Genomic DNA, 22,704 nt, shown 5'->3' with positions numbered 1-22,704 from the left:
GTAGCATTGTGGATAGCATAATTTCTTCACAGCTCCAGGGTCCCAGGTTCGATTCCCGGCTTGGGTCACTGTCTGTGTAGAGTCTGCACGTTCTCCCCGTGTGTGCGTGGGTTTCCTCCGGGTGCTCTGGTTTCCTCCCACAGTCCAAAGATATGCAGGTTAGGTGGATTGGCCATGATAAATTGCCCTTAGTGTCCAAAATTTCCCTTAGTGTTGGGTGGGGTTACTGAGTTATGGGGATAGGGTGGAGGTGTTGACCTCGGGTAGGGTGCTCTTTCCAAGAGCCGGTGCAAACCCGATGGGCCGAGCGGCCTCCTTCTGCACTGTAAATTCCATGATAATCTATGAAAGTGGGGAGTCAATGAGTTCAATATAAGTCCCATTTTCTTCATTCCCCACTTCAACAGAACTGTTTCTTCCAAATGCAGTTCCTACCTGAAATTGTACTGCCACGTTCAGAGTTTGTAAACACTGCTGATCTAATCACCTCTCAATATATTTCTCTTTCATGTTTTGTTTAATTAAATGGCCGATGTTAGAACTGATAAAACTAACTTCACTCTGGTGAGTGGATCTTATCAAGAATGTGCCCAGTCAGGAGGCCAAGTGCTCTAACTCCAGCAATATTAAACTAATAAGCACCTTGTGCTGGCCACCTATTAAAGGGAGAAAAAAACTCCACATACAAGTACTAAATCATTCTGTTTATTTTGTTCATAACTTTAACATTCATTGCTTTTACAAAACACGCTCCATCACCTCGTATTGAAATGTCTAACTTAGCATTCCGCTTGTTTCGTTATACGGATGTTGACTTTTCTTTGCCTGAAGAAGAATGAAAATATTCAGTCTAAGGTGGTGATTACAGATCTTTATTATCTTTCATTACTGACAAATTAGACAGTCAACTGAGCACAAATGTTATTGGTATAGGAGTGAACACTTTAGAGAATGTCCACTGTAAAGGAAGAAAAACAGAGTTTAAGGTGAAACTAGCAGGCGTCCTGAGTGAACATTTGTATTATGTTGGTATGTTCCCACGTCCAAAGTCATCACAAAATCATTACTCACCACCATAGCCTTGGAATGTTCTGAACCAGTTGTTTTTTTCCCCCCAGGCCTAGAAACATGCCCATTGTATTCAGTATTTAATAGTGTCATTATGATAGTAACAATTTTTTGATCATAATTTGACTCTATAGTTTTATGTTCCACACTTTCTAATTATTCAGTGAGACATAATGACAGTTAACCTTAATCTTCAGAGGATTCCCGGTAATGGTTCTGAATTTCCTCAGAATTTCTACCACCGCAGAGCTATAACTTTATTTCCTCATGCATATGGTGTTCTGCCGCACTTCCAGCATGCAAATCAGAGTGGTTCAGCAGCATAGGAACCCAAGAAGGCCATTCAGTCTCTTAAGCCTGCAGTGTCATTCAATTAGAACATACCTCCACCATTTAGCTGTCATAGCTCCTAACCCTTGCTACCCTGACCGAACAAAAATCTAACCATCTGTCTTGAGGCCTTCCATTATCTCAACAATAAATTTCAGATTCTTACTAGCTACTGTTTGAATGTCAGTAGGTCTGAGACCATTCAGGCTCAATGCCTCGTAATGCATTTTCTTTTCTAAATTTGTCAACATTGTTGGGCTATAGGTATAAACTTAACGGCACCACGGAGGAACTGTGGTAAGCACTGAAGCCTCACAGCACCAGGGCTCCAAATTCAATTCCGGCCTTGGATGACTGTCTGTGTGAAGTTTGCACTTTCTCCCCACGTCCGTTTGGGTTTCTCAATGTCCAAAGAAGTGCAGTTTGGTTGATTGGCCATGCTAAATTGCCCCTTTGTGTCCAAAGATACGCACGCAGATGGGGTTACAGGGCAGGGCAGTGGGCTTAGGTAGGGTGTTCCATCAAGAGGGTCAGTGCAGACCCGATGGGCAAAAATGGGCTCCATCTGCACTGTAGGATTTCTATTTCCCTGTATTTTCCAGGTGTATAGCTACTTGTAAAAAAATCTGGTGCTGTACGTCTAAAAAGTCAATCTTTATTGTAATTAAGGGATTTTGCTATTGGATACTACTTTCAATTAAAAAATCCAGAAGTTTTATCTCGTAACATTTTGGGAGGTTTGTAAAATATTTTGCAGAAAAAAAGAATACTTTGCCATTTAGGATGTCTTAGTTTGGCTAAATGTTGTTTGTGCAATCAGCTTGTGCGGTCTTTCCAATTACAATGTATGGTAGCGATATCTGAACAAACAGGCTCACTTTGGATTTTCAGGTGATTCCTATTTCTATCTTTTAACCTGATGTGAAAGATATAATTCACTCACTTGATCTCAACGCACATCAAACACTCATTTGAGTACGTGTTGCCATCTGTGCCACAGACAGGAACGTAATTCCTCGCACATGCTGGCAAAATGTACTTATCACAGGCAGGCTACAAGAAAATAAAAATTTCACAACTCAGTTCGAAGACACAAATCCAGTAAAATCCTTTTTTTAAGTTTTGGACAACAAATCAAATTCCGATCTCACCTGTTCAGTTTCTTCATTAATATTAATAGTTTTGGACATATCTGAAATATATAAAGATTTGGTCGAGAAAGTAAGTAACTGAACCCATCTCGTAGTTTGCTGAAAAGCAAAGTTAACTCATGTTCTGCAGAAATGTAACTGCAAGCAAATGCATTTTCGAGTGCATTAACAAGTGTTAAAGACAAAAGTTATATTTTGCACCCTCTAATCTGTAAAAATGCAAGATGAGCACAAGCAAATCGTCAAATAACATACCTAACTGGAATCATCCCTTGATTTAGAAGCTATTATTTTATATGCATCATCTGAAGACCTCACAATGGCTGAAGTTGTAAATAAGTCTTAGAGTACTTGAGATAAATGAACAATGTTAAAACTTGCAAATAAATATATGCACGGTAGATGAAGAATTGTCTGATAGCCTTACACATGTGGAGTTCTAATGTATTATTTTTTACACAAAACCATAGTACTATGACGGAACCACACTGAAATAAATAAGTATAAACATTGATTTTATTTATAAAATTGCTTTTAGAAACTAATTTGCCTCCTCATTTGGTTGTAACACAAGTTATTCTTTTTTAACGTTTCTTCCGTTGGCAGGCATTTCCGACATCAAAATAATTATGAATGTTCTAAAAATCTGACACAATGGCCCAATAATCAAAATAGTCTTCAACACATTTTAAAGGTTATGGTGAACTGCATCAGTACAAATTGTACTCACCAGCAAAAATGAATGCCACCAGGGCAGCAATGAGTAAAGACTTTATTCTCTTCATTTTGAACTTTCTGGGGTTGCTTTGAACCAATTGGTCTCAGCAGTATTTATATCTTTACTTGATCCTAGTCATTCTGTTTGTGACATCACTAGCACATGATGAAAGATAAGTCATTGCACAACCTGCAACAGTTGTATCATTATTTTCCAACGTTACATATTATTTTCAATGCAGTTTACTGAATCTTATACTTTCAACACATTTGATTAAGAGGTGGTCATTAAATGAGTCATTCCCAATCTAAGTCCATTAATCAGGAATGTGTTTATCCCAAGTACTAATAGGTGTCGGAACATTTATAAAAAACATTGGACAAGAATTTTCATTGTCACTATATACTTACTTGAACAGGTTTTACTGATCATGCCTGATTACTAAGGGGTGGGGTGGAATTTTTCATTCTGGAGAATAAGTGCAATGGTGGGTGGGAATGTCGGCATGATTCCCGCTGGGCAGCAGGATGGGTTTTCAGCTCTTTAATTATGTATCAATAAGGATCTCGTCAAATCTCGTTGTGGGGCAGACAGAGATTCATCCACCTCATGGGGTGCGATATTTAAACAGCACCCGCTACAGACAGATTCATCCACCTCATGGGGTGCGATATTTAAACAGCACCCGCTACAGACAGATTCATCCACCTCATGGGGTGCGATATTTAAACAGCACCCACTACATGTCAGATTTAAACTGAACACCTGCATTACCAAGGCAACAAAAGGTAATAAATCCTTAGCTCCACGGTCCAGTGAGGCCTTCCTGGGGATTCTCTCCCAGGCCATCTTGGAAAAATGGGAAGTCCTCTTTCCAAGGAATGTGCGCAGGATGCTCTTCCATCATTCCATGCCAGCCTTGGAGGAGCTCGCTAGCGACGCCAGCCCTTGTGCCCAACAGACAAGGACCACCCTGCAATGCGAGAAACAAATGAATGATGTGCTCTCTCAGGATCATTGAAACTTCTATTCGCTCCAAACTCATATTCACATAAGGGCATCAGGCCGTTTAAGGGTTAGAGTCGACAGGCATGTCACACACTAACAGTAAATGGGACATCAGTACTGCATTTCTGGCTGCCACTTTAAGCTCCCCATCTAATGTAAGTACTTTCACTATCGGTATCTTAATTCCTTGCTGGGTAGGGCTCAGCAAAAACAATAGGCACGGGTGTGTATGAATTGCGCTTTCATCCATAGTGCTCACAGTCAAGCCATCTGTCTTCAGGCAGAACAAGATGTCCCACAAACAGCAGGAGAGTCCAAAAACAGGAGCTGATGGCACTGTCCTCCCACAAGGAGCAAGCAGCAGAACTCGTTGGAGAGGATAAGGATTGCTTCTGTGCAGATGATGAGATCGGTCTCCCCCAATAAGCCAATGAAGATCCATCCGTGCATATCAACAGCATGAGACAATGACTGTGAGTAACCTATTATGTTGGAGCCTACCCAATCAATCATTAATTATCTATTTTCTTTATTCCAGGCACAAGCAAGAAAAGGTGGAGGATGCCGACAAGCAAGCACATCAGTCCCAACCCCCGAGCACCTCAAGTAAAGAGGCAGAGTAAGTATCCAAGGATGACCTGTGACTGTGTTCACCTCCACCGTCCACCAGCACAGATACATGCACCTCGGTGGGTCTCAGTTCTAGAATAGACTCAGGACCACATTCTGCTGATTAACTCATGGAGACATGTGCACAGCAGACAAAGCCAAGGCTTCTGATACTCAGAGGACTGCTGGAAACCAGGGCCCTGCTGAGTCCTGATGTGTCTCTGCAATAAGCTCTGAGAGTGGTGTTGAAGATGCAAAGACAGTCAAAGGAACATCAGACAGAGTTTTCAGAGACTGTCACCAGACTGGAATGAAGGATGGAGGAGTCTGTCCACATCCTGTCTGATGTCATGGCTCTGGCAGGCGAGCACCTTGAATTCTCCATGGGAATGCAGGAAGTCTCCAGGGATACCCAGGTCCAGCAGTTTCTGCCGATTTGCATTTGGACCTAAACACAATCGCTCTAGCTATAGGTGCATGGCAGCAATGGATAGACAAAAGGAGTCAGGGCACCACGACCTCCCTCCAGGTGTACCTTCTCTGCAAGGAGTTAGGGAGGGGTCCTTGGGCACTCAAAGTGAGGAGGGGCATTAACCAGACATCCCAGGGGCATCCACTCAGGATGCGCCAAGGGTGCCCGACTGCTCCAAATCTGCCTCTGATCCCATCAACTCTGGCAGGTCCAGGTTGAGTAGGGTGCAGCTGATCAGAGCAGGAGACCCTTAGGTCTCCAGGCTTCGGGCCTCCAGAAGATGCAAGAGTAATCTCAGCCAACAGAGCCGAGCAGTCAGCAGGCTGCCTTCACCTCTGCTGCAGCTATCAGGGCTATACATTGATAGTGGTGAAGTTACGAAATTTAAGGGGCAGGATTCTCCGACCCCGCGCCGGGGACGCAAATCACACGACGCCCCTCCGACATCGGTCCGTGGCCCCTGCTGGCGATTCTCCACGCGCGATGGGCCAAGTGCCCGCCGAGCTAGGCCGAATACCGCCAGTGTCGTTCTCGTGTGGTCCGACCCAGCAGGACCTCGGCATTCATGCTGCGGGGGGCGACCTGGTGAGGGAAGGGGGATCCGACTCCGGGGGTGGGGGACCTCCACGGTAGCCTGGCCCGCAATCGGGGCCTACCGATCGGCCGGCGGGCTTATGAAAAATGAATGAAATGAAAATCGCTTATTGTCACAAGTAGGCTTCAGATGAAGTTACTGTGAAAAGCCCCTAATCGGCACATTCCGGCGCCTGTTCGGGAAGGCTGGTACGGGAATTGAACCCGCGCTGCTAGCCTGCCTTGGTCTGCTTTTTAAAAGCCAGCTATTTAGCTCACTGTGCTAAACCAGCCCCTCCCCAGTGGGGGCCTATGTTCCTCCGCGTCGGGCCTCTGTAGGTCTCCACCATGTTACTTCCGGGCTGGCGCGGAGACGGCAATGCATGCGCGAACCCGCACCGGCCGTGGCACACATGCGTGTACTCGCGCCAGCCGTGGCGCGCATGCTGACACCGGTATTGGCAGCGTGAGGCTCTCCAGTGCCGTGCTGGCCCCCTGTGCACCGCAAGATCGCTGATCCTAGGGGCCAGATGACGCCTGTGTAAAACGCACCGGCAATTATGACAGCGGCAACACTTAGCCCCAGGATTGCAGAATCCCGCCCAAGGTGTTTTGAATGCACAATGGTGCTGTGCGTGTTCATTCACAATATACCATTGTAAATCTATTTTGCATTTATCCCTCTCCAAGTCTCAGGTATTGAATAGCTAATCAATGTGATGTAAGGTCCCACTTTAATTCAAAGGTCAAAAATAAAACACCCCATTGATCTCCCCTCAGCTCATTAAGTCTCATCACAGTGAATCACCTTTTGCAACATGAACAAAGGTACATCTAGATGAAGTCAATAGCTGGACAATACATATATGACCATCATGTCCAGGCAGATATTATGGGTGCAATTCTCCAACCCTGCAGCTGCATGTTTCTCAGTGGTGGGAGTTGGCACACCATTTGCTGGCTGTGGGATTCTCTGTTCCTACTGCTGTCAATGGAAATTCCCATTGAAGCACCCAGCACTGCAGGCAAACCCACATGTGGGGGTGCACTGCCAGCAGGACCAGAGGATCCCTCCACTAGCGAACAGCCAGAGAATTCCAGCCTATGTGACCTCATGAAAATTATTCATCAAGGTTAGTGATTATCCTGATGCTGTCATACTAATGTCTGTAGTTTTTGGATGTTAAAAGTATTTGTCGTAACCAATCTTGGAGTCTTTTCATACAGGTGCCCTTTGAAATGGTGTTCATTTAATGACTGTGAGATTTTAGGTAAAGTAGAATTCGTCATCGAGCATCAGGGCCTTTCATGCCACTCGGCAGCGTTATTTCATCTCTGCGATTTTAAAGCTGAATGTTGTTCCTCTATTAGTTCCTTATGCATGATCTGAGTGATGGAAGTTGGCTCAACTCAGTGATGATACAATCCCAGTTGGTCAATTGATTGATTGATTTGATTTATTATCACAGTGCAAAGTATTGTTCTACGTACGGTCCAGGCAGATCATTCCATACATGAAAAACATAGGTCATATGATAAATATACAATGTAAACCCATAAACACAGACATCGAGTGATGTCCTACTCAGCAGAGAGGATGTGTGGAGAGATCAGTTCAGTCCATAAAAGGGTCATTCAGGAGTCTTGGAATCAGAGGAGAAGAAGCTGTTTTTTGAATCTGTTAGTGCGTATTCTCAGACTTTAGTATCTCCTGCCTGATGGAAGAGGTTGGAAGAGAGAACAACCTGGGTGGGAGGAGTCTTTGATTATGCTGCCCGCCTTCCCAAGTTGTAGATAGAGTCGATGGATGGGAGGTGGGTTCGCATGTTGGAATGGGCTGTGTTCACTACTCTCTGTAGTTTTTTACGGTCTTGGGCCAAGCGGTCTTCAGTCTTCCTAAGACATTCTTTCTGTCCAAATTCCCAGGTTGACTGGACTGTATCTAGTTCTTTGGAAAGTCTGCCTGTTTGAAGCCCCCTTCTCCTGTCCAGCTTTTTTCTGACAGAGTTCAGAGATGTTCACTCCCTGATGTCCTATCTTCAACCAGCCTGTGATGCAGCCAGTTAGGATGCTTTCTATGTTGCATCTGTAAACATTGGTAAGAGATTAGCGTCATAACTGAATGGGTAGATCCTGGAATGGAACCCTAGCTCAAAAGACATAACTTTTACTTTTTTCAGGGAATGTGAGGGAACCGTCACAGGTCCGCTAATTAGTTTTAACAATGAGAAAAAAACATTTATTGAACATGAAAAGATTAATTATGCTACAGAACTCCTTTTCTGCCCATTAGATTCACAAACATACACAGATTTTAAGGTTAACATGGGTTACACAGTGTATCTTAGGCTATATTAATCTCAGTAACACATAGTCCCTTTAAACACACAGGTTGGCAGTGGTCAGACACTCTGCACCCAAATGAAATTTTGTGGACTTCTCTTCAAAATCTACCCCCAGGGTGATTCTTATACCATGAGCCACCTTTGTCTCACTGAACTCTGGCTTCCACCTGAGTGATTTCACATTTTGCTTTCATAAAAGATGGTACTTTCAAATCTTCTTCTAAACAGTGTTTTTCCTCAGCTCTTTGAATTTAAACAATCCACTCCAGGATTTTTAAACTATTCTTTCAAGCATAGCTTCCGCTCCACTTTTAACAAGGAATCCAGGTTTTACACCAACCCCACCTCCCCTTCAGGATTTCTTTGTCTTGACTGTTTCACAAACTCTTCATGATTGCGTTGATTATCAATTCTCAGACTCTATTAAGCTGGTATCAAACTTTTGATTTAGCTCTGAAATCTTCTTTCCCACTTTCAGTCTGATTACTGCAGCTGTCTCTGTTACTCTGAACATTTCATCTGCTTTCCCCTTGAATCATCCTGAACAGTACATTGTTTCAGTTCTTAGACATTGTTCTCTTAACTTCAGTCTTCCTCCCCCACTTTCCTGGCTGACTGGACTGTATCTGGTTTGGCCACTTTATAGCCCCTTTCTCCTGTCCAGCTTGGGAATTAATGTGTGATGTCAGAAATGTGTGCTCATCTTGACAAACCCATGAGGATGTTACTTTGCCCCTAAAAAGCTGCCTAGCAGTGCTTTGCGAAATCATTCTGTGAAGTCACAGAATGTTAACCAAAATGGAATTAATTTTATAGCTGTGAAGTCATAGACCCAAGTTCAGTGAAAAGATTGGCCTTTGTGAGATGGACAATGTTAAGGACTATTATGTCATGAAAGTGATGCTCTGAGTTTTCATTGATGGCTGTGTCAATATTGACTGGGCCACATCTCTCCCCAATGTCAAGAAATGCAAAACATAAACTTGATAGGCTTCTGTCAAATGCAGGGTTGTAAGTATTCATCGATAATGACAAAATGATTCTGCGGAACCTCTCTCTATGAGGACAATACTAACATTACTCAAAATTTTCACTGCATGCTATTGAGTGAATGGTCACTAACAAGATATCTGATGTGGGATTTAGTAATAAGATATGGGGCTAGATTCTCCGATCCCGCAGCCATGTGTTTCTCGGCTGCCAGCCGTTTGTCAATGGATTTTCCATTGAAGCCACCCACACCACCGGGATACCCGTGGGCCGGGATCGCTGCTGACAGGAATAGAGAATCCCAATGGCTAGCGAATTCCAGCCATGGTTTCCACATTAAACATGCATAAAAGCTGGTGTTTGGAAAGATGGACCTATTCGGATGTAGCTCCCTTTTGACAGGTCAAGCACTGACCATTGACATACGTTTTCCCAGTTCCCACCACCTTGATCAGCTGCTGTCACACTGGCATGAGTGCGTCCATGTACACAATCGCATTGCAGTCTCTTGAAGGCTGGCATGGCCAATGACCTGGTTCCGCAATTATCAAAAGGACTGCACTATGTATTAAGGCTATGCGCTATTGGAGTGCTAATCACGTTCCACAGCAGCTACGAGTTCTTCATACCCTCGACTTGACATCCCGACCATACCCCAACCCCCAACCCCATGCCTGAAGCCACCCTCCCACCCATTTCAAGTACCCCCCACATTTCTGACCTTCCCAACCACCCCCAAAGTCTGACTTCTGCTCCCCCTTGATGTCTAACACCCCCACAAGTCCAGTTTTCAGACAATTCCAGTTTACAGACAGCCAGATATTGGGTATGCACCTGTATAGTTTATAACTCTTTCCCTATAACATAAAAAGTAATACCTCCTGTCCCCAGTGCACCAAGAATTCCACATTCCTTATCAACATCATCCTTACTAACATCATCTGATCGCTTGCCTTCCATTCAGACTGATGAGACTTCCTCATACTTAGCTATAAATATAAACCTCGACACCAAATCCAGAACAAAACAAATTTATCAGCCAAATATTTTCAAAGTATATCAACGTTGTCAAAAAATACAATGGCTCACCAATCTACAGGCCCTTAAGCCCCATCATATGTGCTCATTCACCTATCCTAATGACCTGACAACATGTTTCCTCATGGCTATTGTTTGAAATGTGAAAGGCTACTGCATTTCTGTTTATGACTCTTCAGTTACTTGCAAAAATAATCTTGAACGATTTTGGGCCTTGAAGGTCTGGTTGCATATTACAGTAGTATTGTCTGGCTCATGCAGTCTGACTCAACTAATTATGTGGCATGAAAAGGGCACGAGCAGAGTAGGAGGCAAGGAGTAGGTATGGCGGTTCCTGAGATTCAGCCGCAGATACTGTTCCTATGGCGCACGATTAGGCTCGCAGACTCTACCTGTGAAGCCCTATGGCTCCATTGGAGAAAAGGACGTGAGAGGTGGTATTCTGGCCGTATCTTCACTAACTGTAGAGCCAAGATGGAAGCTATCTCTATTCTATGACATCTGTGACAGCTGCAACCAGAGGCTCCAGAGCTGAGCTACTGTGGTGTTAAAGGAGCTGACTGCTAGGTCCACATGGACAGTCTGTATGCTAGCTTTGAGACAAGTTGGAATTGGGATCCTCTGTGCTTTGCAATGTAATATGCAAGCATGTTGGAAAGCTGCCCAGTGCAACTACAAATTTTTGGTGCATGCCCATGTACCTTCCTGGGTAGCCTGGAACTTGGTAATGAGCATGTGTATCCTCTGCAATAGATTAGTGTATTAACTCGTGGTGCCCTTTCCTCTACCCGAATTACTGTATGCACGTGTCTGGTGGGTTTCCGGGTGTAGAGATTCCTCCAGCCTAGCCTGTAGAACATTAGAATTAGAATTAGAACAATACAGCACAGAACAGGCCCTTCGGCCCTCAATGTTGTGCCGAGCAATGATCACCCTACTCAAGCCCACGTATCCACCCTATACCAGTAACCCAACAACCCCCATTAACATTATTTTTTAGGACACTAAGGGCAATTTAGCCAGGCCAATCCACCTAACCCGCACATCTTTGGACTGTGGGAGGAAACCGGAGCACCCGGAGGAAACCCACGCACACACGGGGAGGACGTGCAGACTCCGCACAGACAGTGACCCAGCCGGGAATCGAACCTGGGACCCTGAAGCTGTGAAGCATTGATGCTAACCACCATGCTACCGTGCTGCCTATTTGGTATCAATTTGAGCTGGTGCTTGTGAGGGCAGGATCAAGTGATTGCGCATTTTCAGGAAGCTGGCACAGGACCTTGAAAACTCTCAAAGCCTGAAATGAAAGAGAGACACAATTGTCAGCTTTTAATGTAAAGGGAAAACGTGGAGGATGCAATGGGTGGTGAAAGCACCTTAACATGACATTCTGGGTAAGAGAGAAGTACAAAGAGAGAAAAAGGATAAAGTGAGAAGTGGCCATACATGATGTTACCTAGAGTGTTGCCATGGCTATATATTTTTCCTTTCTGTCTTTTTTCTCTCTCTCTCTAAATACATTTTTCCTTCGACGTCTTAATGGTTCATTCTGTTATAATAATAATCTGTATTGTCACAAGTAGGCTTACATTGCAATGAAGTTACTGTGAAAAACCTCTGGGCGGGATTTTCTGACCCCCGCGCCGATTGGGGGCCATTGGCAGCAGCCCCCCCCGGCAACTCTCCGGGCCCCGATGGGCTGAGCGGCCGCCCATTTTTGACCAGTCCCACCAGCGTGAAATGGACATGGTCCACTCCGGCGGGACCTGGCTTGGAGGACAGCTAGCGGAGTCCTCGGAGCTCGCCGATCTGCGGGTGGGCCTGTGCCGTGGAGGCACTCTTTCCCTCCACGCCAGCCTCTGTAGGGCTCCGCCATGTTTAGTGCCGAGAAGAAACCCCCTGCGCATGCACAAGAAACACGTCGGCAGTTCCGCCAATCCCGGAAGTGCAGAGGATTCCACAACTTCCGGTCGGCCCGACACCAGAGTGATTCACGCCGCTCTTGGCGCCGGCGTCGGGCCATCCCGCCAATTGCAGGAGAATCCCGGCCCCTGTTCCTGATTTTATTTTGAGTTCACTCACTTGTAAGTCTTGTTCACTAAGATCTCAGCTGCCCTACATCCCTCGCAGGGTTTGTTAGCTCAGCTGGATAGGCAGATGGTTTGTGATGTGCAGTGATACCAACAGTGTAAGTTCAATTCCTGTACCAGCTGAGGTTATTCATGAAGGTCCTGCCTTCTCACCCTTGCCCCTTGTCTGAGGTATGATGGCCATCATTTTAAATTACCACCAGTCAGCTCTCAAAGGCAAGAGCAGCTTAATGAAACGTGGTGATATTTTCTTTACTTTTCCTGCTTTTCAATTACATTTTCAGCAATTTGTCATGTCATGTCAAAAAATTCTAATTTAAATGTTCACGAGCATGTCTAATGGTGAATTCCATCAAGGCTGAGCCCTTCAGATAATGCACAATTCCTGTAAGCATCCAGTCCAAAGATGTGCAGGTTAGTTGGGGGTTACAGGGTTACGGGAATAGGGTGGGGGAAGTAGTCATAGGTAGGGTACTGTGACAATTGGAGGATTTTAGGAATATTGGTTTCTAAATATTGGGACTGGATGAAAAAGGTTAAAAGCCTGGGGGTATAGTGTGTTTGCCTGCAGTGTGCATGGTTGTAAAAATAATTTTGTTTTGCTTCTAGAAAATAGCATGTGGAGCTGACTGGAGGAATGTGGCTTGACTGGGGAGGTTCCTGGGGAATTGCAGCCTGCAGAGATCATTTGCTTTTCAGCCTGGGGAGATGAGGTTAATATTGGTTGGTGCCCAGGAAGGTAGAGAGAGAGTGTTTGAAGAAGCTTTGAGAGAGAGAGAATTCTGATCTTCCTGACCCTGGGCAGGATTCTCTGAACCTGAGGCTAAGTGTTGACAGCGTCAACATGCCCTCAGGAGCAGCGACTCTGACCCCTACAGGGGGCCAGCATGGCACTGGAGCGCTCCAGCTGCCGATGCCAGCGTCAGATGGGCGCCGCAGGTCTGCGCCTGTGCAGTGGGACTGGTGCCAATGTGCGCATGCGCAGTGGCTTCCTTCTCCACGCCACCCCGACGCAACAAGAATAAAGGGATTAAGGGTTATGGTGTTCGGGCCGGAAAGTGGAGCTGAGTCCACAAAAGATCAGCCATGATCTAATTGAATGGCGGAGCAGGCTCGAGGGGCCAGATGGCCTACTCCTGCTCCTAGTTCTTATGTTCTTATGTTCTTAACATGGTATAGGGCTACAGGGGCTGGCACGGAGCAAAAGAGGCCCCCAGCCCAAGAGGCCAGCCCGCCGATCGGTAAGCCCCGCTCGGGGAAAATAAGTATCTTTATTGCCCATTGAAAAGGTAATAATCATGCTTTATTTGAATTAAATGTTTCTGAATTAATTTATTTTTCTCAACTCGGAAAATGTATGCTTCACAACATTATAAAGCGATTTCAGGAGTCAAGTCATTTATTTTTTCAGGAAAAAGTAATATGTTTTTAAATGTAATTGTTCTGGATGCTCCAGGTAGTAAGAAACATCTTTTGATATTAAGTTCATACTTCATAGAAATTATTCGCATTTTTGTTCTGCATTCCTTTTAATCAAATTTAAATGCTGTTAGGGCGAAATTCACTGCAGACCGTCGTAACGCCGATTTCCGGTGAGCAAAATTGGTGTAGATGACTCCGGCGTGGGGGCCTTCTTTAAGGCCGCTTTTCTCCGTTCCCGGAGGGGCCAGCAGCGGACTGACGCGATACGCGTCAGTTTCACCAGCTGCGGAAGTGGTGAGACCCGGCGTTTTTTGGGGGGGGGGGGAGCAGGAGGAGGAGAGAGACTGACCCGGCGTTTGGGGGGGGGGGGGGGGGGAGAGAGAGAGAGAGACAGACCGGAATTGGGGGGGGGGGGGAGGAGGGGGAGAGAGACAGACCGGCATTTTGGGGGGGGGAGGAGGAGAGAGACAGACCGGCATTTTGGGGGGGGGGGAGGAGGAGAGAGACAGACCCGGCATTTGGGGGGGGGGAGGAGAGAGACAGACCCGGCATTTGGGGGGGGGGTTGCGGCATCGGGGGAGGGTTGCGGCATCGGGGGGGGGGGTTGCGGCATCGGGGGGGGGTTGCGGCATCGGGGGGGGTTGCGGCATCGGGGGGGGTTGCGGCATCGGGGGCGGGTTGCGGCATCGGGGGGGGGTTTGGGGGCAGCGGCGTGCAAAGAGGGGGGGCGACGGATGCCCGGGGCCAACGCACCGTCGCCCCCCCCTCTGTACGCCGCTGCCCCCTACCCCAACCACCCTCCCCTCACCACCCCTACCTCCCTCCAACGCCCCTACCCCCCTCCCCACCACCCCTACCCCCCTCCCCACCACCCCTACCCCCCTCCAACGCCGCCCCCCATCTCTCGCAACGCCGCAACCCCCCCTCTCAACGCCGGGTCCCCCCCTCTCAACGCCGGGTCCCCCCCCTCCAACGCCGCACCCCCCCCACCCCCCACCCCCCAGTAACGCCGCACCCCCCCCCACTAACGGAGGAAGGAAGGGGGGGAGGAGGAAGGAAGGGGGAGGAGGAAGGAAGGGGGAGGAGGAAGGAAGGGGGGGAGGAGGAAGGAAGGGGGAAGGAGGAAGGGGTAGGAGGAAGGAAGGGGGGGAGGAGGAAGGAGGGGGGGAGGAGGAAGGAAGGGGGGGAGGAGGAAGGAAGGGGGAGGAGGAGAGAGGGGGGGTGTGGGTACCGGCCTTCAGAGGGAGGGGGGGATGTGGGTACCGGCCTTCAGAGGGAGGGGGACGGGGTGTGGGTACCGGCGTTGAGAGGGGGGGGGACCCGGCGTTGAGGGTGGGGGGTTGTGGCGTTGCGAGAGATGGGGGGGCGGCGTTGGAGGGGGGTAGGGGTGGTGGGGAGGGGGGTTGGGGAGGGGGGTAGGGGTGGTGGGGAGGGGGGTAGGGGTGGTGGGGAGCGGGGTAGGGGCGTTGGAGGGAGGTAGGGGTGGTGAGGGGGGTGGTTGGGGTAGGGGGCAGCGGCGTACAGAGGGGGGGCAGCGGCGTACAGACGGGGGGGCAACGGTGCGTTGGCCCCGGGTATCCGTCGCCCCCCCCTCTCTGCACGCCGCTGCCCCCAAACCCCCCCATGCCGCAACCCCCCCCCGATGCCGCAACCCCCCCGATGCCGCAACCCCCCCCCGATGCCGCAACCCCCCCCCGATGCCGCAACCTCCCCCGATGCCGCAACCCCCCCCCCGATGCCGCAACCCCCCCCCGATGCCGCAACCCAACCCCCCCCCCGACACTGAACGGCATAAACCATCATCAATGGTTGACGCCGTTTTAAAGGTACTGTGATTTTCGCCGACGTGACCCATGGCCACGTCGGCGGGACTTCGGCCCATCCGGGCCGGAGATTTGTGGAAACAAAAATATAATGACATCCCGCCGGCGCCAGCTGTTTTCAGAGGCTGCCGGCGGGATTTGCACAGCTCCGGTTTTTGGCCGGTCAGAGAATTAAAAACCCTGCGGGAGCGGGATTAACGGCGCTGCCGGCCGATTCTCCGACCCTGCGTGGGGTCGGAGAATTTCGCCCAGAGAGTGTGTAGTGTAAAGCAATGATTTTCAAACTTCTTTTTCCAGGGCCCACTGTTCCCAACCGGCCAACCTTCGGGACTCATGTCGGCTCACTTTCACGGCCCACATTGGCTGACCTCCACGACACATGCTGGCCGATGTTCGTGACCCACGCTGGCCAACCTTCACGACCCATGCAACATTAATGCAAAAAGGGGAGCCTGCTTTGTCCTCACGATCTCACTTAAATCAGGTTCAAAGGAGGAGAGAACATTGCACACATAAGATGCAGACTTCAGTCAGCTCCTTTGTCCCCTCTCTATCTTTATGAAAATAGAAAACCCAACCTTATACATGTAGGTCGTCGGGAAGGGCAATTGCAACAAAATGCTTGTTGGGGTAACACGGTGGCGCAGTGAGTAGCACTGCTGCCTCACGGCACTGAGGTCCCAGGCTCGATCACGGGTCACTGTCCGTGTGGAGTTTGCACATTCTCCCCGTGTTTGCATGGGTTTCGCCCCCACAACCCAAAAGATGTGCAGGGTATGTGGATTGGCCATGCTATATTGCCCCTTAATTGGAAAAAATTAATTGGGTACTCTAATTTTAGTGGGCAGCAAGGTAGCGCAAGTGGCTAGCACCGTGTCTTCACAGCGCCAGGGTCCCAGGTTCGATTCCCTGCTGGGTCACTATCTGTGCGGAGTCTGCATGTTCTCCTCGTGTCTGCGTGGGTTTCCTCCGGGGGCTCTGGTTCCTCCCACAGTCCAAAGACATGCAGGTTAGGTGGATAGGCCATGCTAAATTGCTCTTAATGTCCAAAAAGGTTAGGAGGGGTTATTGGGTTACGGGGATAGGGCGGAAGTGGGTCGTAGGAAAGTAGGCTTAAGTGGGTCGGTGCAGATTTGATGGGCTGAATGGCCTCCTTCTGCACTGTATGTTCTATGTGCTATGAACACTCCTGGGAGATGCTGACAGCCTCATGGGCTTTGAATGTATTTTTAAAGTGGTATGACAGGTCAGGTGTAGCAACGTAGTCTTTTGATTTGGAGTCAGTTGTAGGTAATAAATGACTCTGGGGTCTCAACCACAAAATTAATTTTTCACCCACCACTTCACTTTCAAAAGCTCTCCTCTCATTTTCCAGTATTTCCCAGCATATAACACATATGGGCTTTGCATCTTTACTTGCATTGGCACAATTGACAAAACCGTACCTCACGGAATCATCTTTTTACTGCCTTGTTCCTGAGTTAAGCTTCTTCTTTGTAGATTGTTAACCAGAGGCCCTGGAGCACTGTACAGAGCTAACACTAGCACTGCTCTGTCCTGTCCTGGTCTCTTCTGAGTAGCCTTCGCCAGAGGATTCTGTTGTTACATCCTTTCCAGTCGGCACACTGCCTATTTGATTCTTTGGCCATCTCTTACATTAACAAAATGATCCATTTTCATAGTCCTCTTGCCAGCAGCTGGAAAATGGAGGCAGCTCGGCACCAGCATTTGGCACCAAAAGCATGTACACCGAGAGCACTTGATGCCAAGTGTATGTGCAGGGCACCAGGCCTGCTCACCAGTGTCTTTTCTAGTGGAAGACTGCACACAGCCTAATTTCTTTTAATTTAAAATGTGGCCACCTTTCTCAGTGTATAAGCCGGTAGCAGCCATCGAATATTGACATTAGGACCACCATGGGAATGGTGAGACCGACCACCCTGCAACCTCCCCAACACCTGCCACAGACCCACCTTCGGGTCACGGCCAAAATTTGAAAAACCCTGGTGTAAAGTACGCTAATTGTCTTCTGGGCAGAGCTTGTGTACCCTGAGCAATTAAGACTGGTTTTGCAATCACATTTGATGTTACAACTGGACAGGAAGATTCCAGATTGGATCTCTGGTTCAAAGAAACATAACCTTTTCTATAAAATATGGAGAAAGAGTCACAGGACTGCTAATTAGTTTTAACAACAGAAAATATTTTTAATTGGTTTTAATTAAACATGAGAAGTTGGATTATAAGACAATACTCCTTTACTCCCCCCTTATCTTAACACATACACACAACTTTACAAAGTACATCTTAATCTACAATGGTCTCATGAACATACAAGGTGGCTGTGGTCAAGTCTCACATCTAAATCCAAGTTAGTGCCTGTAGCTTTCTCCTCAGAATCCCCCCCAGACCAAACTCCACTCCAAAAACTTGCTTTGAATTCTTCTCATAATAATATTTTCCCTTGGTGATGTGCATTCTGAAATCCAGTCCACATTTTACAAATGACACTTTCAAACAAATCTTCTGCTCCACATTTAACAGCTAATCCAGTCCAGGATGTCACACCAACCACTTTAGGATTTCTTTGTCTTGACTGCTGTGCAGACTGCTCACAATTGCTTTAACTTTCGATCACTGATGGTCTTAAAATGACATCAAACAATTTCTCTATCTCTGAAGACTGGTGTCCCACTTGGAATCTAGTCACTGCAATTGTCTCTTTAAACCAGAACACCATGGGCACGATCTAATGGAAATGAAACAATCCCATGTTGAGCTCGTTTTGCCGAATGTTTCCCAGCGCCGGCAGCGCCGAGAGTGACCTCGTTATCGAATGAGACACTGCTTCATTTTGGGGCCTAAGCGAGGAACGTTCTGCCTACCTTCGCTTTCCTAACACTGTGTAATTAATTGCTAGTGTGATAACTGTCGAAAATAATAAAATTAATTGTACAGTCAATTCAATAATTTGACGACAGAACATTCTGACAAAGAATGCAGCAACTAATTCCTCTATCACTAAAATAGCGTGGGAACTATCGTTGAGACCAATGCTAAATGGCAAAGCTACATCAGTAATCACTGGAACTAACCTTTCTATTTTTACAGTTGTTTTTAGTTTCCAGAATTCCCATGAGCCCAACATAAGGGAATGAATTAAACTATTTCCCATATCTCTCAAATTACTATCACGCCACATTATTCCAGCCAATAGCACAAAAACACATTATTTGGTCATTATCACATTATTTTTTGCGGGAGTTCTTTAAGTGCAAATTGGTTGCCATGTTTCATATGTGAGAACAGCAACTACACTTCAAGCATCTTTCAGTGGTGTAAAATCCTGTGGAATGTCCTGGGGGCATGAAAAGGTGCGATATAAATGCAGTTTTTTATTTATTTTATTACATTAGGGTGCAGTTCCTTTCTTATTGCTGCAAAGGAATATTGATACATAAACTAGCAGCCTAACTCATGATAAAGGATCTTTAATGATATTCTAAATTCAGGGAAATAAAAACCTTTCTTGGTAACACTAATATGCCACAGAAACTGTGCAATTAGATCAGGGTTGATCTGAACCACATCTCCATTTACTATCATAGCTCCATACTCCATTGTATAGGTATCGGTATCTATCAAAAATACTTTCTCGCTACTGTTATGTACAGGATGGGGGGTTTGCTTCTCACTGCTCATCCCTGAACAGAAAGATGTTTTGATTTGTTCCCCTTTATAAGCAGCGGCATATTTCTCAACCTCTCAGTTTTGGTGCAATCTAATTTTCTATTCTGAATCCCATAGCAAACTTGACTAGAACTACTCCCTATCTCCATAACTTCCCCCAGCCCCACAAACCACACAAGATATTTGCAATCTTCTCATTCAGACCTCTTGTACATCATCATTTTTTACTGCTCCATCATTGGTAGCCGTGTCATCAGCTGTCTCGGTCCCACGCTCAGGGAAATCCTCTCTACATGTCTCAATTTTTCAACCTCGCTTTCCTCCTTGAAGCCACTCCTTAAAATGTACCTTTTTGACCAAGTTTTTGGTCATCTGGCCTAATATCCCTTTATGCAATACTTTGGTGGATGGTTTAATGAGGCTGCCTCTGGTCTACTAGCCTGATCTATTACAAATAATCATTTTTAAAATTCTGATGAATTATGCAGCTATTAATGGCGACCTAACCGGATGGGATCTATCCCAGGTTACTGAGGGAAGCGAGGGACAAAATAGCTGGGACCTTAACAGATATCTTTGCAGCATCCTTGAGCACGGGTGAGGTCCCGGAGGACTGGAGAATTGCTAATGTTGTCCCTTTGTTTAAGAAGGGTAGCAGGGATAATCCAGGGAATTATAGACCTGTGAGCTTGACGTCAGTGGTAGGCAAACTGTTGGAGAAGATACTGAGGGATAGGATCTATTCACATTTGGAAGAAAATAGACTTATCAATGATAGGGAGCATGGTTTTGTGCAGGGAAGGTCATGTCTTACAAACCTAATAGAATTATTTGAGGAAGTGACAAAGTTAATTGATGAGGGAAGGGCTGTAGATGTCATATACATGGACTTCAGTAAAGCATTTGATAAAGTTTCCCATGGCAGGTTGTTGGAAAAAGTGAGGTTGTATGGGGTTCAGGGTGTACTAGCTAGATGGATAAAGAACTGGCTGGGCAACAGGAGACAGAGAGTAGTGGTGGAAGGGAGTGTCTCAAAATGGAGAAAGATGACTATTGGTGTTCCATAGGAACCGTGATCGGACCACTGTTGTTTGTGATATACATAAATGATCTGGACGAAGGTATAAGTGGTCTGATAAGCAAGTTTGCAGATGATACTAAGATTGGTGGAGTTGCAGATAGCGAGGCGGACTGTCAAAGAATACAGCAAAATATAGATAGATTGGAGAGGTGGGCAGAGAAATGGCAGATGGAGTTCAATCCAGGCAAATGCAAGGTGTTGCATTTTGGAAGATCTAACTCAAGAGCAGTCTATATGGTCAATGGAAGAGTCCTGGGGAAAATTGATGTACAGAGAGATCCGCGAGTTCAGGTCCATTGTACCCTGAAGGTGGCAACGCAGGTCGATAGAGTGGTCAAGAAGGCATACAGCATGCTTGCCTTCATCTGACGGGGTATTGAGTACAAGAGTCGGCAGGTCATGTTACAGTTGTATCGGACTTTGGTTCGGCCACATTTGGAATACTGCGTGCAGTTCTGGCCGCCACATTACCAGAAGGATGTGGATGCTTTAGAGAGGGTGCAGAGGAGGTTCACCAGGATGTTGCCTGTTATGGAGGGTGCTAGCTATGAAGAAAAGTTGAGTAGATTAGGATTGTTTTCATTGGAAAGACGGAGGTTAAGGGGAGACCTGATTGAGGTCTACAAAATTATGAGAGGTATGGACAGGGTGGATAGCAACAAGCTTTTTCCAAGAGTGGGGGTGTCAATTACAAGGGGTCACGATTTCAAGGTGAGAGGGGGAAAGTTTAAGGGAGATGTGCGTGGAAAGTTTTTTATGCAGAGGGTGGTGGGTGCCTGGAATGCTTTGCCAACGGAGGTGGTAGAGGCGGGCATGATAGCATCATTTAAGATGCATCTGGACAGATATATGAATGGGTGGGGAACAGAGAGAAGTACACCTTGGAAAATAAGCAACAGGTTTAGATAAAGGATCTGGATTGGCGCAGGCTGGGAGGGCCGAAGGGCCTGTTCCTGTGCTGTAATTTTCTTTGTTCTTTGTTCTTTGTTCTAACTGCAAAACATAGTCTTGTACATGGCTTAAACTCAAAGTTCCAGAGTTGGAAAGTGTATTTAATGAGACTTAGTTGTGTAAACCCAGTTAGTTTAACAGAAATCTGTAAAAAGCATTCTCCTTAGTTTCACAATTTCTGTGTGTCTCTAGGTAGATGGACCAATGATTTCCACCCATCATAAGCTTCTTAAGTGTTGTTGGCGTTACACATATCCAGGCAAGTGGGGAGCCAATAATTTCACTTCAGACTTGGGCCTTCGAAGATGGTGGAAAGGTTTTGTAGAGCCAGGAGGGGAGATAACAAGGCAGGTTTTTCAATCTTGAGGAGTTAAAAAGAAAGAAAGTTTCAATACCCCAATTCTCCAGCCATTCGCTGGCAGCGATATTCTCTGGTCCTGCCTGCAGTGTACCCCTGGCCATGGGTTTTCCAGCGGTGTGGGGTGGCTTCAATGTGAATTCCCATTGACAGCAGCGGGAGCAGAGAATCCTATCGCCAGCAAACGCCACGTCGCCAAGAAACATGCGGCTGTGAAGCTGGAGAATCCCGCCCAAGTATAACAAAAGCATCATGTTTGAGTGCGACTGGGCAGCACGGTGGCACAGTGGTTAGCATTACTGCCTACGGCACTGAGGATCCAGGTTTGAATCCTGGCCCTGGGTCACTGTCCGTGTGGAGTTTGCACATTCTCCCCGTGTCTGCGTGGGTTTCACCCCCACAACCCAAAGATGTGCAGGTTAGGTGGATTGGCCAGGCTAAATGGCCCCTTAATTGGGAAAAAATAATTGGGTACTCTAAATTTAAACAAAAAAGGATGTTTGGGTGTAACAATCAAAGGGCAATATACAAAAAACCCAAGGGGATTGGTGGGGATTTTCAAGCAATGGGTGTCCTGAAATTGGATGCCTTGCAAAAAGCCCCGAAACAGGATTGGAATTGGGCAAAAATGCCCCGGGACACTCACAGAGGATAACTTTGCCCTCTACAAAAATCAGGACCGGACCTAAGCCAGCCCCAAACACCCCACCATCTATTTGTCCTGAAGCCACTCCCGGACTATGAAACGGATTAGTGCTAAAACCCACAGGGAAAATCCTGTGTGATAACATCCACCACAAATTGGTACCTGTGGTGATAGACATAGCTGGGACACAAATACCAGAGCAGTGCTCTCCCCAAATAAAATGGCTATACCTACACCTGACTCGCAGGCTACTAGGATGAAAGGCGGGGACAGATGAGGAACAGGACAGAGAAAGGAGGGGACTAGTAGATGAAACTGTAGACAAAACAGGGATCTCA

General features: G+C 46.8%; 1 protein-coding gene across 1 annotated transcript in view; it reads right to left on the bottom strand.

Moving 5' to 3' along the window:
* Window positions 1-688: 688 nt before the first annotated feature.
* The window catches only part of LOC119965185 (ovomucoid-like), a 35,793-nt gene continuing 13,777 nt past the window's right edge, over window positions 689-22,704 (bottom strand). The window contains exons 3-6 of the mRNA XM_038795591.1: window positions 2,550-2,590; window positions 2,342-2,451; window positions 1,072-1,120; window positions 689-825 (exon numbers count right to left, since the gene is read on the bottom strand). Of these exons, the coding sequence (XP_038651519.1) occupies window positions 775-825; window positions 1,072-1,120; window positions 2,342-2,451; window positions 2,550-2,588 (249 nt within the window). The 5' untranslated portion in view covers window positions 2,589-2,590 and the 3' untranslated portion in view covers window positions 689-774. The remainder of the gene's footprint in view (window positions 826-1,071; window positions 1,121-2,341; window positions 2,452-2,549; window positions 2,591-22,704) is intronic.

The sequence above is a fragment of the Scyliorhinus canicula genome, chromosome 4 (genome assembly GCF_902713615.1).
Source record: "Scyliorhinus canicula chromosome 4, sScyCan1.1, whole genome shotgun sequence".
Classification (NCBI taxonomy): domain Eukaryota; kingdom Metazoa; phylum Chordata; class Chondrichthyes; order Carcharhiniformes; family Scyliorhinidae; genus Scyliorhinus; species Scyliorhinus canicula.
The sequence above is the reverse complement of the archived record's forward strand: the minus strand, read 5'-3'. Positions and strand labels throughout refer to the sequence as shown.